General features: G+C 39.1%; 1 protein-coding gene across 5 annotated transcripts in view; it reads right to left on the bottom strand.

The window, feature by feature from the left end:
• Nucleotides 1–16655, bottom strand: part of LOC144211423 (uncharacterized) — a 51399-nt gene that overhangs the window by 13371 nt on the left and 21373 nt on the right. For all 5 annotated transcript variants that reach the window (XM_077738664.1, XM_077738669.1, XM_077738668.1 and 2 more), the window contains 12 exons: nt 15824–15953; nt 15620–15739; nt 13675–13825; nt 13299–13411; nt 13077–13227; nt 11256–11504; nt 8762–8971; nt 5389–5570; nt 5062–5245; nt 4420–4562; nt 2701–2882; nt 1101–1360 (listed from right to left, as the gene is read on the bottom strand). In XM_077738664.1, the coding sequence (XP_077594790.1) occupies nt 1101–1360; nt 2701–2882; nt 4420–4562; nt 5062–5245; nt 5389–5570; nt 8762–8971; nt 11256–11504; nt 13077–13227; nt 13299–13411; nt 13675–13825; nt 15620–15739; nt 15824–15953 (2075 nt within the window). The remainder of the gene's footprint in view (nt 1–1100; nt 1361–2700; nt 2883–4419; nt 4563–5061; nt 5246–5388; nt 5571–8761; nt 8972–11255; nt 11505–13076; nt 13228–13298; nt 13412–13674; nt 13826–15619; nt 15740–15823; nt 15954–16655) is intronic.

The following is a 16655-nucleotide window of genomic DNA, read 5'->3' as shown; positions in this document are numbered from 1 at the left end:
GGATGATGTCGTGCATTAACTATAGAAATGTTACCAAAGAAACTATAGGTAGTACCTATCCTTACAAATGCACTTATCTGCAAAATATTAAGGTTATAAAAGTAACGTAGTAAGTAGGCGGTCGATCAGGTTTTTTTTATTTATTTTTGTGACTATTTTCATCGTATGCTTTTTGTGGGAAAATCGTGTAGAATTACGTGGACAAATATTTTTGTAACTATTTTTTGTAAATCTGCAATTCTAAAAATATATTTTTGCACTCCCGTGATTTAATAAGATTCCAAATTCCTAAAAAGAACCATAAAACACTAAAAATGAACCAATTGAAAGAACCATTCATGAATTTTACGACGCAGACGGGGCGCAGACACTTACAGAATCCTAGCAATGTAAGAGTTCTGTTGATCGTCGATACGATACCGTAGTGACTCAGCAGGGGGTGCGGACAATTTCGCGACATTCGTCATCTAGTGACGTCATCTAGTGACCAGCCAATCATGAATTTTACGACGCGCAGACGGGGCGCAGACACTTACAGAATCCTGCCTATCAACGACCACCAGTCGAATAAAAAGCTTAATCTCCAGATATGAAGCAAATATCAAGTTACGAAACACAAGATCTCAAAAGTTCAACCATCCTTTTGTAATATTTTTATTTATTTATTAATTATTAAAACGAGAGGTGACAGTATATGACACATATACTTTAGGCACGAGTGGTGCATTTGTCCAACCGTGGCACAAATACCCAATTGCATTAATATGTCACCTGTCAATATGGTTTACTTTTTTTTTGCTTAGGTTTTGTGTACTATTTTAGTGGTGCCACACTATGAAGGACCTCATCTCTGCAGTTTGCGAAGGATAAATATTTTAAAGTGACATTACCTGGAACAATAATTTTGGACGACTTAACCATAAGCAGAGCACATTATTTATAAAAAAGTTTTACAATCCAGTCTAGAATCAATTAGATTACTCATCTCCTAGCATAATTGGGTCAGAGGGAGTATTTCTATTCATTTTCCAATGGCTACTTTATAGGAAATGCTCATTTGACTCATTCATAATGGTAACATATCTAAAACAGATTCCTACCTAAGTCTTGGCTGAACTCGCTTGGTTCCAAGGGCGTATAATAGACATGTGTCCCAAGCAGTTTCGTGATTTCAGGTTCATTCAAGTAGACTGTGTTTGGACAGAGGTACTGAATCTCTTCCTTTTCATTTTCTTGTGGGCGAAAACATGGCATCCATTTCAGAGAACAAAGAAAGTGGTAGAAGGAAGACTTGGTTGTTCTGATTGTCCGACCATCTCTGTCGATCACCTGCGCATTGAGGTACTGAGAGTAGCGATGTCTGGAATGATGAACAGGCAATGGCTTTAAAACCTTGTGATATTTAAATGTAAAAGCATACTTAGGCTGAAGCATGTCTACAAAGTTAATTTGAAAGGTCAGGTTAAGCATTCTGGTTCAGTGAAGTTGATGTTTTTTACTGCTCTCCAAAGTGTGTGACCAGATTATTAAGCAGCACGAAGCATTGAGAATCAAATGCACAGAGAAGTTCTGATTCTCGCTTCAACAAAAACATGATTTCATGTGCAATTGAACAGTGTATGTAGTAAATGCAGGTTAGTGCATGTATCCTCATGGTCGATGCTTTAAAAAAAAAAAAAAAAAACAATAGTATTATTTGGTCAATCTTTACCAGCCTGGTAAATTGTGAACAGACACTCTCACTGACATCTGCTTTTAAGGAACATATTTACTACTTCATTTGTCCTACCTTAATGAACATAAAACAACTGCGAAAAAAACAACAACACCCATCTCATATTGAACGCATCCAATTTAAATAGATTTATGGGTGGAATCGATTGGGATGGTGTATTTCCAATTGGGAGGGTTTCGCAATGTCTGGTGTAGTTTGGCTTATTCATGTTTATTTAGTTTTAACTTTTTATAACTTTCTTCACCCGGGTTGGTTCTATTTGCCCCCCGTCCCCCCCCCCCCCCCAACCTGACTTTCAGATGCAACCTATCGACGGTGGTTTGCTATTGTATTCCCTTCAAAATATTCCGAAAATCATGCACACAAATGTCCTCACAATAGGATAACGCACGACCGCTTGCCAACGAGTAGTATATACTCTCGTGTTAGCGATCGCTCCGCCATTCGCACAGACTAACGGGGAAAAAAAACACTAAAAAATGCAACACTCACCCCAGTGCTTGCAGCATAGACATTGCACGAGGGAGTTGCAACCAGAGGGACATTACACGAGGGAGTTGCGGGGAGAGAGACCGTGCCCATGATGTTCTTATGAGCAGCCTCTCGCGTCCGCTGTATGCTCGTATATCAAAATTTGTCTCGTATCACAAGTTACATATTTGCGCAAAATTTTACTCGAATCTCAAATTGTTTGTATGTTGGGTCACGTGTATATATGTATGTATGTATGTATGTATATATATATATATATATATATATATATATATATATATATATATATATATATATATATATATATATATATATATATATATATATATATATATATATATATATATATATATATATATAGTAGTCATTTTAGACAAGGTTTTTTGATATTGTCTTTTAAAATCATTCAATATAATGATTCTAATACTCATGAGAAATTATTCATTTGACAGCTGTGGCACAACGTGTGTTACCCTGTGTTCCAGTTGTTTGCCAACAGATTTAGCAGAGCCTTTCTCTGTGACAGGAGATACGGAGGGTCCAACTGAGCTGTGGCCAGGGCATGAAACTCCTCGCATGGATAGTCGTCAAGCACACAGTCCACCCCTGGCATTTGGTACCAAGTTGCGCATTCAGCAGACCATGGACTAGAGTTCTGAAAATATATAAACCCCCCAACCCAGAAAACCAATCATTACAGGTCCAACTGGAATTTGCTGTTTATCCAGTCTATCCCAGGTATACTATACTTACTCCATAAACCATCAGAATAAATCCACAAACAATGAGTTGGTGACAAACTAAAACAGGCATCTGAAATTACAACCTGTTGACACTTTCCCTGTGGCACCTGTTCTATCTGCTCACTTTTGAAACACATATGATCTGAAGAGGTTTGCTGTGACTGCCGTAATGAACATTTATTTTTAAAATTGTTGCTGAGGGAAAAACACTCGGAGATGGAATCAGACTGACGCCCACCCACTATATCTTAGGCAGTAGGTGCAAGATACACCACAGACTAGTCATCAGTCAGTCATGTATGAGGGATATGGAGGGTACAGATTAGGTTGGTCATGTCATAGTACAGCAGTGCTGGCCTAAGAAATATCTGAATCGTATATTATATTTTGTCCATCAATACTTATTAAATAATTCCAAATTGTCTGTTAGCTTCCTTTCATTGCTTTTCCCCCCTGGTTGCACTGCTTTCAGATGTGTTTTCATATTGAAGCATTTAACCAATCACATTTCAGCCCTTATTTGTTGCCTTGGTCAGAAATCTGCCTCAAGGCCTTCAGAATGAGTTCTGCGGACTCTGCTGCATTAAACAAGCGTCGATAAGATTGTTGCCTTAACCAATCAGAACTAAATTTGGTGACACCAAGGCCATTTTGCAGGCGGAGGGACACGTCATCGCTTTCACCAACTGTGATTGGCTATTAGGTGGACCAAAGCCAAAGTGAGCCAGCCAGAGATCGCAAACTCCACCCACAATGGCAGACAGAGGAAAACAAATGGATTTGGTTGCAGATTTGCTCACAAAGCTATTTTCCAGACAGACTTTTCCAGAAAAAAAATGGACATCATTAAGAAAGAGCGGTCAACTGCAAAGCTAGCAAGCCTGTTACAGCCGGGAAAGGGTGTAAAAGGGTGGATTTTACCCCATATTTATTATTTTTTTGTGTCGCAGCTGTAGCTGCAGTCGAGGTTTTATAGCCAAAAAATAGGTTTTGCGGGCTGGATTGATTCGTTGAAGGCCCTACGAGAAAATGCACTGTAGTACAGTAATACCTTGAGATAGAGAGAACTTCATGCGTTCTGGGACCAAGCTCGTAAGTCAATTTACTCCTATCTAAAATCCCATAGAAATTAACTATAAACACATTAATTAGTTCCCACCCTCTGGAAAAAACACCAAAACAACATATTATAATGGAAAAACATTGTTTTATTGATTCTATTTCACCATCTACTCACTAAGTGGTTATGATTTTTAATACTAAAATATGGCATTACCCAGTAGAGACAGACGATAACGGAGTGCGCGGACGAGAAATAGAGAGAGAAATTTGACTTAATGAACTTAGATTACTATAGCCCACAAAAGAACATCTGATGTTATATGGCCACAATATTTTTAGATGATATTGAAAAAGAGAAGGGTATACATACTGTGATGTCATCCTTACCAATTCAGTCCGCGTGAGAGTCCGTCTCTCTTTTCGGATGATGAGACCATCACATACACCCAGTCTGCTGAACAGTTTCTTCCAACCTGCCATGTCATTGTCTGCTTCCAAATAATTGGGACTCAGCAGAACCCAATCATACCCTGATTTATGAGTAAGAAGGGGAGAGTAGTATAAATATTTTTGGAAAGGATCACAACATAAAAATACATGTAATATGTACAGTGTATAACTACCGCATTTTTGAAAGAAAAAAGATCATTATCGTTGACTGCTATTTTCTTTTTTTTTAATCATGATGACAATTTTTGTCATATCGCCCATGTCTGCTTGTATATTGTCTCCTTCATACGTGTCTATTGTCCACTGTTGGGTGGGGTAGGATCCAGAAACCCAACAACCCTCGTGAGAAAAAGCGGCTCGGAGGATACATTAATTTCTTTCTCTGAAACACAGGAACCAAGTGGTTTGCCTAACCCTAACCCTAGCACCTAACCATAGCCCTAACCCTAACCCTAACCCTAACCCTAACCCTAACCCTAACTCTCACCCTAACCCGGTACCAGTCTAAAGACAGGTGGTAGGGGACCGCTCATCTATAGAAACAATAGCAATATGCATGGTGTGAGTCTAAAAACTTACCGGGTAGCATCTTTGGCAAGTTCATGTTGGCATATTCCTCGGAGAAGTGTACCCAGTCCTGCCCTGGACATTTTAGACCCTTGTTGGTGAGGACTGGCACTTCAATATCTGCATATTCTTGGCTTGTGGTGCAATTCTGCTTGATGAAAACCAGGTAACTCACAACCATAGCCTCTGGTTTTGACTGTGGATAAAATAAAATGTGATAAAAAGGGAAAAATAAGAGAATGAGTCAGACAATTATAGCAAAATAAGCATTTAAAGACAGTCTCCTTGATTAGGTGCATCCCAGGGGTAATAAAATGAAAAGACAACAGAAAAATTTACCTTCCATTTTCCATTTTGTAATATAGGGTAGATGTGCTGGGTCAGAAGCTCTTGTGGCCCAACCTGATGAACTCCGAGTCTTTTCAGCAGCTCCCACACCTGTTGACGTTCCAAAGGTTCCACGCAGCTCAGCAAAGACGGGTGAACTACATTTAGATCCTTGTACAAAATGTGAAAATGTCCTAGAGAAGGAAAAAAAACATTAGTATTGTTGTTATAAACTTGTGTGCAACATAAACTCCAGATATGTTTTATATTTTTGAGTAAGATGGTTAATTGTAATTGTAGCTGAAAGCTCAGTGCAAATAAGAGACGTTAACTAACATTGAGATATATATAATACATTAGAGGGCAACATTTTATGTTCTCTCCATTTTGCTATTAACCGCGAAAAATGGAGAGGGGGGGGGGGGGATCACTCAACCACATTATGTGGAGGATTTGGGGGTTGTTCAATCAGTGAGTGTTTTAGTACCTTTTCTGAACCCATTACAGTCATACCTCTACTTGAATGCTTTTAGGTACAACATTTTAAGGTTACTAAATCTTTTGAGATGCAAATGAGTACCTCAAGATACAAAAAAAGATCCAAGTTATGAAAACGTCAATACATTTCATGTGTCCGTTATTATTGAAATTTTCGTGAATGCGCTGCTTCTTGCTTGACAATTTCATTACACAATACTGGGCTCTCGTTGACTGTTTCACAACAACCCCTGTTTCTTTAACAGCTATTGTGTGCTAACTAATGCTTGGAAGAAGCTGTGGCTGAGTGCCTTCGACAGAGTCGTACTCAACAACAATTCTTCATTGTTTCAAGATTTTCTTATGTTTTTTTTCACTGCCATTTGTCGTTGTGGGCTTGAACTTTTGCTTGGGGGAAGCTGTGGCCGAGTGCCTTCGAGGAACTCACAGTCGAGCCTCAATCTGAACCACAAGCCTGCGGTGGGCAAAATTGTGCCGCGAAGGCAAATGATGGGGCCGGTGGTCAGTAAGGAGGACGTTGACGAGTGGGTCGAGGGGCATCAAAATAAACTTTCAATATGGAGCAGGACTTAATGCAACGCTCGACAACACACAAGGAATTCAACGAGAACGCGGCTGGCACCGTTCCAACAGCATAAATGAGAAAAAAACGGGGAAGGAATTTTACAAACTTTCTGAATTTATGGAAAAAACATCCTGAAAGTATTCACAAGTCGTGCAATCGCCCAAAAACATGCATGGTAGGCTGATTGGCCACTCTAAATTTCCCCTAGGTATGGGTGTGAGAGTGAATGGTTGTCCGTCTCCTTGTGCCCTGCGATTGGCTGGCCACCGATTCAGGGTGTCCCCCCCCCCCCCCCCCCCCACCTCTGGCCCGAAGTGAGCTGGGATGGGCTCCAGCACCCCCTGCAACCCGAGTTAGGATAAAACGGTTCAGAAAATGAAATAATTAATTTTATGTTTATTGGATGTGTTCGTGTGCTCTCTGCCTCTTTTGCCTAACGTTGGTGCACATGTGCTTCAACACAAATAGATTTTGCATGTCTATTGATTGGAATGGCTTATGAAATAATTCAATGATCATTTTCCTTCATTTATGTGTGTCTTCAAATGTTTCCTACAAAATTGGCACACTTTGATCAATTTTTAAGGTTTAAAGTCGGTAGTTTGATGAGGACCGTGTAACAAATTAGACATTTTACATATAAACTACAGTGTTCCCTCGCTACTTCGCGGTTCAGCTATCGCGGACTCAGAGCTTTGCAGATTTTTTTGGGAAAAAAATACAAATACAAATATTACATTGAAACAACATATTTTACATTGTTTTTGTTATGACATTAATTTCACTCTCTCCACCCGTATTCTATATGGTGTACTGTATACAGGGGGGTAAAAAATATTTTAAAAAAACATATATATTTTTTGGAATTAAATTCAAATTAAGCATTTTTGAAGGGGAATCCCTACTTCGCGGAAATTCACTTATCGCGGGTGGTCCCGGTCCCCATTAACCGCGATAACCGAGGGAACACTGTACTCTAAAATACTGCTCTACTTACAAAATGTTCAATTTACGAAAAAAGTTTTGGAACCAAATAATTTCGTAAGTAGAGGTACGACTGTATTGTGGAGAACAGCCATGGATACTTTCTTTATACAACTAGAACCGACACACAAAAGAATGTTGAACTATACAAAGGCAAACACTCTAAATAATAGTGATATCCAGTAATGAAATACATTTTAGTTCTTGTATGCTTACACACTTAGAAGTACTGTCAGTGGCCTACATTCCAAGGCTGACACATCCCTTCGTCTCTGTTCCACTGAATATTTTAAGAGTTCACAATGATTCACTGTGGTCCCTCTGCGACAAATCCCCCTCCCTCCACCCACAATGCCCCCCCCACACACACACACTTGTACACACAACCGAAGCCGAAGAGTTTAGCATTTCCAGCGACTACAGCAATTTGGTAAAAATGCTGAGCCTTCTGATTTTCTGAACTTCATTCAGATTAAACTTGTATAATGACAATAAAAGCATTCAATTCAATTCTGTTTTTGACATATCAAAAAGATATATCAAAGTAATACGAGGCAAACCTATTTAATGTTAATCAAACGGGCAACTTTACTAGTATACTGTTTTTAGAGGCAAAATAAACTCCATGTAATTGGGGACTCATAAAAATACATGAAGTCAAAATAGTAGAAGAGGCTGTATGAGTAAAAGTTCTCAAAGTTCAGGCATGCCCTTTTCAGCCTAGAAAGTACAGTGTTCCCTCAGTTATCGCGGTTAATGGGGACCGGGACCGCCGCAATAGCTGCATTTCCGCAAAGTAGGCGTGCCCCTTGAAAAATGCTTAGAGAAACGTATAACACGCGCACAAAAGCACCACCAAGCAAAAACATCATAGTAGTCCGGATGGAGGATCTTCTGCAGTTTTTTTGCACGTACGAAACATCGTTATTGGGAGTTGTGAACATTGTTTTTTTTTGGGCGGTGAAGATGCGCCTGTAAACAGCCATGACGTCATCAATGCGATTCCTGAACTCTCACCATGCTATTGGCCATTTCTTTGGCCTTTTTGATGCATTTACTAATTCTTATTGAATATTTTGTTTCCACCTCTTGTAAAATGATGTAATTTATAATTTTAACTTAATATCTTTAAATTTTTTATTTATTTTTTCCTGAAAAAAAATCTGCGAAGCTCTGAGTCCGCGGTAGCTGAACCGCGAAGTAGCGAGGAGACACTGTATATACTGTAGTTAGGTATGATGACACCTCTCTATCAGTTGCGAGTAGGCTGATTGAACACTATGATTATTAAAAAGTAAAGCTAAAGAAAAGATTAAATGCAAACATAAAATACTTTACCTTTTTGATCTTCTTTATTTTCCTTTACATTGCTTTTATCCAAAGGGAAGAAAACAACATCTCCATCTAGTGGCACCACACTTCCATTAGCCAGAGGAAATATTGGAAGACTCCTAAGAGTCTGTAAAACTAAGCTCTCGTCCCCATAACCATTTTCCACAGCTCTGAAATTGCACACAAGAAGTCTGGCCAACTGACGCAGGCCAGCATCTAGAAGAGAAAAATATTGATTGGATCATTGCATCATTCAATGTGCTAAATTGACAACTTGATCGTCCAAAAAGGGATCCGCCAACCGTTTGCCCTTCTACATGATTCTTATTTTTCTCTATATGGACATGAACCTTGTTGTTTTCCTTTTACGGGCAGAGATAAGTGGATATCATTTTTTTTTCAATGCTTTAAGACATTGTTTTCATTCAAGGCTGCAACTATTATACTGTGACTACAATTGACTTGGTTCCTTTATATGCATTCAATAAATTAGTTGCAAATTGCTCGGAAAAAAATCTTTAAGTCTACTGTATTTTTTTTTAATTATAAGTACGACCTGAGTATAAGTCGCAAGGGACAAAAATGTTCAATAAAAGGGAAAAACATGTTACACTGGAGTATAAGCCTCATTTTGGGGGGAATTTCATTTGATACATTTCAAAACAATGAGCAGACATGTCATATGAAATGTTCATATTGTAGGAATAATAAAACAAACTTGATACCTAGTTCGTTATCCGTTATCTGACGAACATTTTTAAGGATACAATTTTCAGCATACATTTCTATAAGATGGTTTTGACCCTTTTTGTGTTTTCCTACTGTTCAATAATTCACCATGTGAGTAATCAGAAGGATGGGGCAGTTATGTGGAAGTGTTGGATGAAGTTTTCCCATTTTTTGTAGCCTTTTTGTTTTCAAAATCCAAATAATTAAAATCCTGACAAAAATGGCGACTCCTTTGTCAAAGCTACAATATATTTTAGCGTCGCTTCTCTGTGCTGAGTTAGTGTTGATCTCGAATCGCTCTTTCGCCCGCAATAACTCACAAGTGTGACTGTTCCTACGCAAAAAGGCAACTGAGAAAGCAAAAACTCATAGGGAAGTTGCAACTACTCGATAAGTCAAAGAAAGGGAACACTTTAGCTGCCATCTCGCTACATTTTAGTGTAATTGAGTTGAGCATTTGCTCTATCAAGAATGACAAGGCTCACATTTGTGACTTTTAATAAGACAGCAAAAAGAGTTGTTATCATAATAAGAGTACTGTCTGTGTGGAAGCTACGTTGACCATGTGTCGAAAGAAGAACATATCATTGGATCTTGGTCTTGGAACCTATTTACTGCTATAGTTTAGGTCATGGATGTCAAACATACGGCCCGCGGGCCGGATCTGGCCCGTCTGGTGGTTAAGTGCGGCCCGGGGAAGAAAGGTGCATTGTATTAAAAAAAATAGGAATTTTGTTTAAAATTTGTAGTTCTTGTATTATCCGCTAGGGAGCGCAGTGTTTAGTACACTGGTAAAACAGGGTACAGTGTTTTTAAGTTCCACAAGGCTGGTACTAAATGTTTTTGGAATAATGTTACTATTTCTGTGATTAGTTTTATTTACAACACACTTAAATATATGTTTAACTGTGTAAAAGTGTTGTTAAAATTGCACATACTTTATTTATGTTCTTATGTTATTCTCTTGTTCATAATATATTGTTCATAATGTAAAATGAAAATTCTGTTAATAAACATTTTGATAATGTACTCATTCTTTGCATTAATTGTTAGTATTAGTGACTAATACAAAGGAAAAAAGTGTGCTTATTGTTAGTTCTATGTAATTTTGCAATGAGTTTACTGGTCTGGCCCGCTTGATCTTAAATTAAGCTGTATTCGGCCCGCGGACCAAAGGGAGTTTGACACCCCTGGTTTAGGTGTTACTGTAGAAAAATAATCCACTCATCACCAATATTGGTTCAGTGTAAAATGAAATGATATCATATTGTGAGACTAATTCATATGTAAATCGCATTGGAGTATAAATCGCACCACTGGCCAAACTATATAATAAGTGGCTTATCGTCTGGAGAATACAATACTAACCAACAACTGTTGGTTATTCCTTGTTTTCTTTATGTATTAACCTTATTCTGCAGATTCGGAACGAATCAGTTAGTGATGTGTTTAAAAAACTTGGAAGAAAATTACAGCAAATGATCTGTGGAAAGTGTAATATTTTTCCTGCTTTATTCCACAGTGGCGTCAGATCAGTACAGCCACTCCAGTAGATACAGTAGCACAGTGAATTTCAATATAATAAAGTTAGAAACAAAATATTAAGTTACAAAGTAGCAGGACCTAACTGTACATACCGCTTGTTGTAAGACAAAAGGAGATTAGTAGACATGTTACATGAAATATTTTTAATAACTAAATTAAGTGCCAAAATAATATAATTAAATGTTTATAAGTTTGAAAAAGAGTTTAAAACTAAATCTCCACTCACCTGTGTGTATAGTCTTTTCTTTCATCAGCTCCTTAGCCATGGCTGTGGTCACCATTGTAACGTCAGTGCCCCTGAGGTTCCGTACACCCAGGTGGGCAAGAAGAGATGCCGATGGGGCGGGGCTTAGATTTGGGTGCAGGTATGATAGCAAGAGATGCTTTTCCAGCTCATCTTGGTTTATCACCTTGCGAATGACAGCGTCCTTACAGACCGCCACTTGAGACGGTAGCTTCGACACAACCTGACCATCTGTGTAAAAAATACATATAAATTACTATGAAGACCCGAGTAATCATATGCCTACGATTATTTTTTCAACTCAAATTTTCGCATGCCTACGATTCTTATTGGGGTGCCTACGATTATTAATTTTTACCTCAATTAAGTCTGTGCAGCAGCAACATTGTTCTATGTCATTAACTTTCTACGTGTAAAGCACACGCGCTGTTTTTACTAACGTACTAGTACTAGTAAGAACGTGCAATTGCCACTGGTAGAGTTGCAATACAGCGTTCCCTCGCTTATCGCGGTTAATGGGGACCGGGACCCCCACAATAGCTGCATTTCCGCGAAGTAGGCGTGCCCCTTGAAAAATGCTTAAAGAAGCATATAACACGTGCGCAAAAGCACCAACAAGCAAAAACATCATAGTAGTCCGGATGAAGCATCTTCTGCAGTTTTTTTGCACGTAAGAAACATCGTTATTGGGAGTTGTGAACATTGTTTTTTTTGGGCGGTGAAGATGCGCCTGTAAACAGCCATGACGTCATCAATGCGATTCCTGAACTCTCACCATGTTATTGACCATTTCTTTGGCCCTTTTTTGATGCAATTACTAATTCCTATTGAATATTTTGTTTCCACCTCTTGTAAAATGATGTAATTTATAATTTTAACTTAATATCTTTACATTTTTTTTTCCCTGAAAAAAATCCGCGAAGCTCTGAGTCCGCGATAGCTGAAGCGCGAAGTAGTGAGGGAACACTGTATACATAATTATAATGTATTGGTAGGCCTAATATATACGAGAGTTACGTTATACGCAATTCATTGCAGCAATTATTTGCAACTGTAATACAACTTTGCAACACGATTATCCGTCACTAATTATCTCGTGCCTACTAATATTCATTATTTTTGGAATTTTCCACTGCCTACTATTATTCCTGTGCCTACTATTATTAATTCATTTAAATTTTCCACTCCCTACTATTATTCCAGTGCCTACTATTATTCGGGTCTTCATAGTAGGCTATAACCAAATTGATGAGCATTGACTTTTGAGCCAAGGTAGCCCGGCGGCCTAGATGTTAGCATGTTGGCCTCACAGTTCTGGGATTGAGAATTTCATCCCAGGTCAGTCCTCACTGTGTGGGGTTTGCAGGTTCTCCCTAGGCTCGCGTGGGTTTTTTCCGGGTACTCCGGTTTCCTCCCACATCCCAAAAAACATGCTGATTGAACAATGTAAATTGCACCAGCGTATGAGTGTGATCATGAATGTTGTCCGTCTGATTGTGCCCTGCAATTGGCTGCCCACTGATTCAGGGTGCCCAATGCCTGTTGCCCGTCGTTAGCTGTTATAGTCTCCGGTACCCCTTGTGACACTTGTGAGGATAAGTGGTTCAGAAAATAACCTTTCGAGCCAGAAATGACTAAGTGTTTTTGTATTCACAGGAGTCTCGGGTGGCTGAAGGCCAGCGACAGGGTACACCCGGAGTCTGAGTAGTGCTTTTAAAAAGGAGCAACATGGACAGCTTTCTTGCAGGGCAATCGTAATGATCTCGAATATGGTGTCCATTAAGCAAGCATCGATGCAGATACCTGAGTTCAGTGTAGGCAGGAAGGCCATTCCCTTGAGCAACTGGATAATCTGACTGGCAACAGGCTTAAAAAAGTCTAACACCTCATCAGGCAGTGGAATGAACTGCAGTATCTGACAGAGACCCCCCAGACCTGTGAACTCCGGGTGATCCTGGAAGCAGAAAAACATAAGAAAATCTGATGGCATATTCCAAACAAGCTTTAAAAATGATGCTGATTTACAATGAAGACGTTCATGGCCTGAAGAAAGAGTTGAGGTATCTCTGCTCGGAGCCACTGGTTCCATGGGCTATCTCTGTCAACATCCTCTCGAGAAGAAGGGATCTCAAAGTCACCTGCATGAGAAAAAATACATGCTTGAAAAGTAAAAAGGTATAGAACAGAGCACATGCCTTATTTATGCCATACAAAAGCTCACTCACTACAACTACATACACGTTACTGTAAACTGGTTATATGCACACACGCATGAGCTACAGTAATTTCAAAGTAAGGTAAAAAGAGAACTAGGTTGGTATACTCGTGTCCTAGTTTTCTCACATTAAAAGGTCAATAAATGCAGTTTTTTTTGAACACATAAGATCCGAAAAATACAAACCTTGGACAATGAAGCGGAAGCCAAAGCTGCGAAGAGGCAGATAAGCAAACACAGGCTGTTTCTGTGGTTGGCCTGCAATGTCACTTTCGGAGTTGACACAGGAAAGTTGGAAGGCAAGGGCAAGCTCGGTGGAGTCAACATTTTCACTGAGCTTTGAAGGGAAACAAATGCCAACACAGAATGATATCATAGAATGTAGTCATGTAGTGTATTGTTTCATAGTACAATGTAAAATACAGTGGTACCTCGACATACGAGTGCCCCGACATATGCTCAATTTGAGATACGAGTAAAATTTTGAGCAAATAATTATCTTTAGATACGAGACAAATGAAAAGTTTACATTATACTTGTGAAGAACATAATGTCATGGCTCTCTTGAGTTTCCAGGTTATTTCTACAACTCAGATTTTTCTCGGATAGTGATTATAACTGATACTTTTTTGTCACAAAAAATATTCATGTAGTTTGGTTCTTTTATGAATTCATTGTGGGTGAACAGAAAAAAAGTGATCGAATCTGCTGGGTCAAAAATATACATACAGCAGCACTAAAATTTGGTAACATGTCCCTTGGACATTTTCACTTCAATTAGGCGCTTTTGATAGACATCCACAAGCTTCTGGCAAGCTTTTGATTGAATCATTAACCACTTCTCTTGACAGAATTGGTGTAGTCCAGTTAAATTTGAATGGCTTTCTAACATGGACTTGTTTCTTCAGCATTGTCAATGGATATTAAGTCAGGACTTTGGGAAGGCCATTCAAAAACTTTAATTTTAGCCGGATTTAGCCATTCCATTACCGGTTTTGATGTGTGTTTATGGTCATTGTCCTGTTGGAACACCCAACTGCGCCCAAGACCCAATCTTCGGGCTGATGACTTTAGGTTATCTTGAAGAATTTGAAGGTAATACTCCTTCTTCATTATCCCATTTACTTTCGGTAAAGCACCAGTTCCATTGGGAGCAAAACAGTCCCACAGCATATTACTACCACCACCGCTTGATGGTAGGTGTACTTGGGGTTAAAGGCCTCACCTTTTCTCCTCCAGACATATTGCTGGGCATTGTAGCCAAACAGCTCAGGTTTTGTTTCGTCTGACCACAGAACTTTCCTCCAAAAGGTCTTATCTTTCTCCATGTGAACAGCAGCAAACTTCAGTCGAGCCTTAAGGTGCCGCTTTTGGCGCAAGGGCTTCCTTCTTGCACGGCAGCCTCTCAGTCCATTGAGATGCAAAACACGCTTGACTGTGGACACTGACACCTATGTTCCAGCAGCTTCTAATTCTTGGCAGATCTGCTTTTTGGTGATTCCCGGTTGAATCTTCACCCTCCTGACCAATTTTCTCTCAGCAGCAAGTGATAGCTTGTGTTTTCTTCCTGATCGTGGCAATGACAATACAGTGCCAGGCACTTTACACTTCAAACAATTGTTTGCAGTGTTGCTCTTGGGACCTGCAGCTGCTTTGAAAATGCTCCAAGTGACTTTCCTGACTTGTTCAAGTCAAGAATTCGCTTTTTTAGATCCATGCTGAACTCCTTTGACTTCCCCATTGGAGCGTTTGTGGGCGTTTGCATCCAATGAGTCCTATTTAAATGGCCTCAGAGAAGTCACCAGCGGGAGTCACTCAATCACTCAGAAGAAGTTAAGAAGCCATGCTATGAAGCTCAATTCACTGACACAACTTTCTAAGTCACCAAAATTGTTAATTCGTGTAGCTCTATGCATATTTTTGACCCAGCAGATTTGATCACTTTTTTTCTGTTTACCCATAATGAAGTCATAAAAGAACCAAACTTCATGAATGTTTTCTTTGACATTGAAGTATGTGGTCCAATCACTCTATCAGAGAAAAAAATCAGAGTTGTAGAAATAACTGGGAACTCAAGAGTCATTTTTCCACGTCTATACAGGAAGGAAACTGTAAGAAGTGTATTCATTACCTTCTTGGGCTGCAATGGTTTTTTGATGACTAGCCAGCGCTCTGTGCCATCTGAATGCTCTACCTCGATAACATTATGAGCCAGGTCTTTGCGTTTCATTGTTACATGGCGGTTCTCAGCCTGCAGTTTTACAGATTTTAGTTAGACTCAGCAAATCAAAGAAAAATAACAGTAAATCAAATCATTCTGCATAATTAGTAGAACCTGGTTTTGTATAGTGATGGAACGGAGCCGGTGTAGAAACAGCAGTAGGGAAGGGTGCACGTCATGGAAGAGGTTTTGGGTCTGACGGCTTTCAGAGCGGAGAGGAAGGCGGAGCTTAGTTGTGCAGCCGCTAAAAGATCAAATATATTTTCGTATTGTTAGACTGACAAGTTTTTGAAAATACAGTGTTCCCTCGCTACTTTGCGCTTCAGCTATCGCGGACTCAGAGCTTCGCAGATTTTTTTCAGGAAAAAATAAAATAAAAAATTTAAAGATATTAAGTTAAAATTATAAATTACATCATTTTACAAGAGGTGGAAACAAAGTATTCAATAAGAATTAGTAATTGCATCAAAAAAAAAGCCAAAGAAATGAGTTCAGGAATCGCATTGATGACGTCATGGCTGTTTACAGGCGCATCTTCACCGCCCAAAAAAAACAATGTTCACAACTCCCAATAATGATGTTTCTTACGTGCAAAAAAACTGCAGAAGATCCTCCATCCGGACTACTATGATGTTTTTGCTTGGTGGTGCTTTTGTGCACGTGTTATACGTTTCTTTAAGCATTTTTGAAGGGGCACGCCTACTTCGCAGAAATGCAGCTATTGCGTGGGGTCCCGGTCCCCATTAACCGCGATAAGCGAGGGAGCACTGTACTTTGTTTTAAGAAACGGGCTGTGTAAAAAGTCAAGATGATGCCATTTCTTTCATTTAGATGTCTACGACATTTTTTATATGCAAATGAGTGACTCGAGATAAAAAAAAAAAATCCAAGTTAAGTTAAGTAAAGTTTCCTCACATCTTCCATACAAAATTGGGACACTGAGTAA

The sequence above is a fragment of the Stigmatopora nigra genome, chromosome 18, assembly GCF_051989575.1.
Source record: "Stigmatopora nigra isolate UIUO_SnigA chromosome 18, RoL_Snig_1.1, whole genome shotgun sequence".
NCBI lineage: Eukaryota > Metazoa > Chordata > Actinopteri > Syngnathiformes > Syngnathidae > Stigmatopora > Stigmatopora nigra.
The sequence above is the reverse complement of the archived record's forward strand: the minus strand, read 5'-3'. Positions and strand labels throughout refer to the sequence as shown.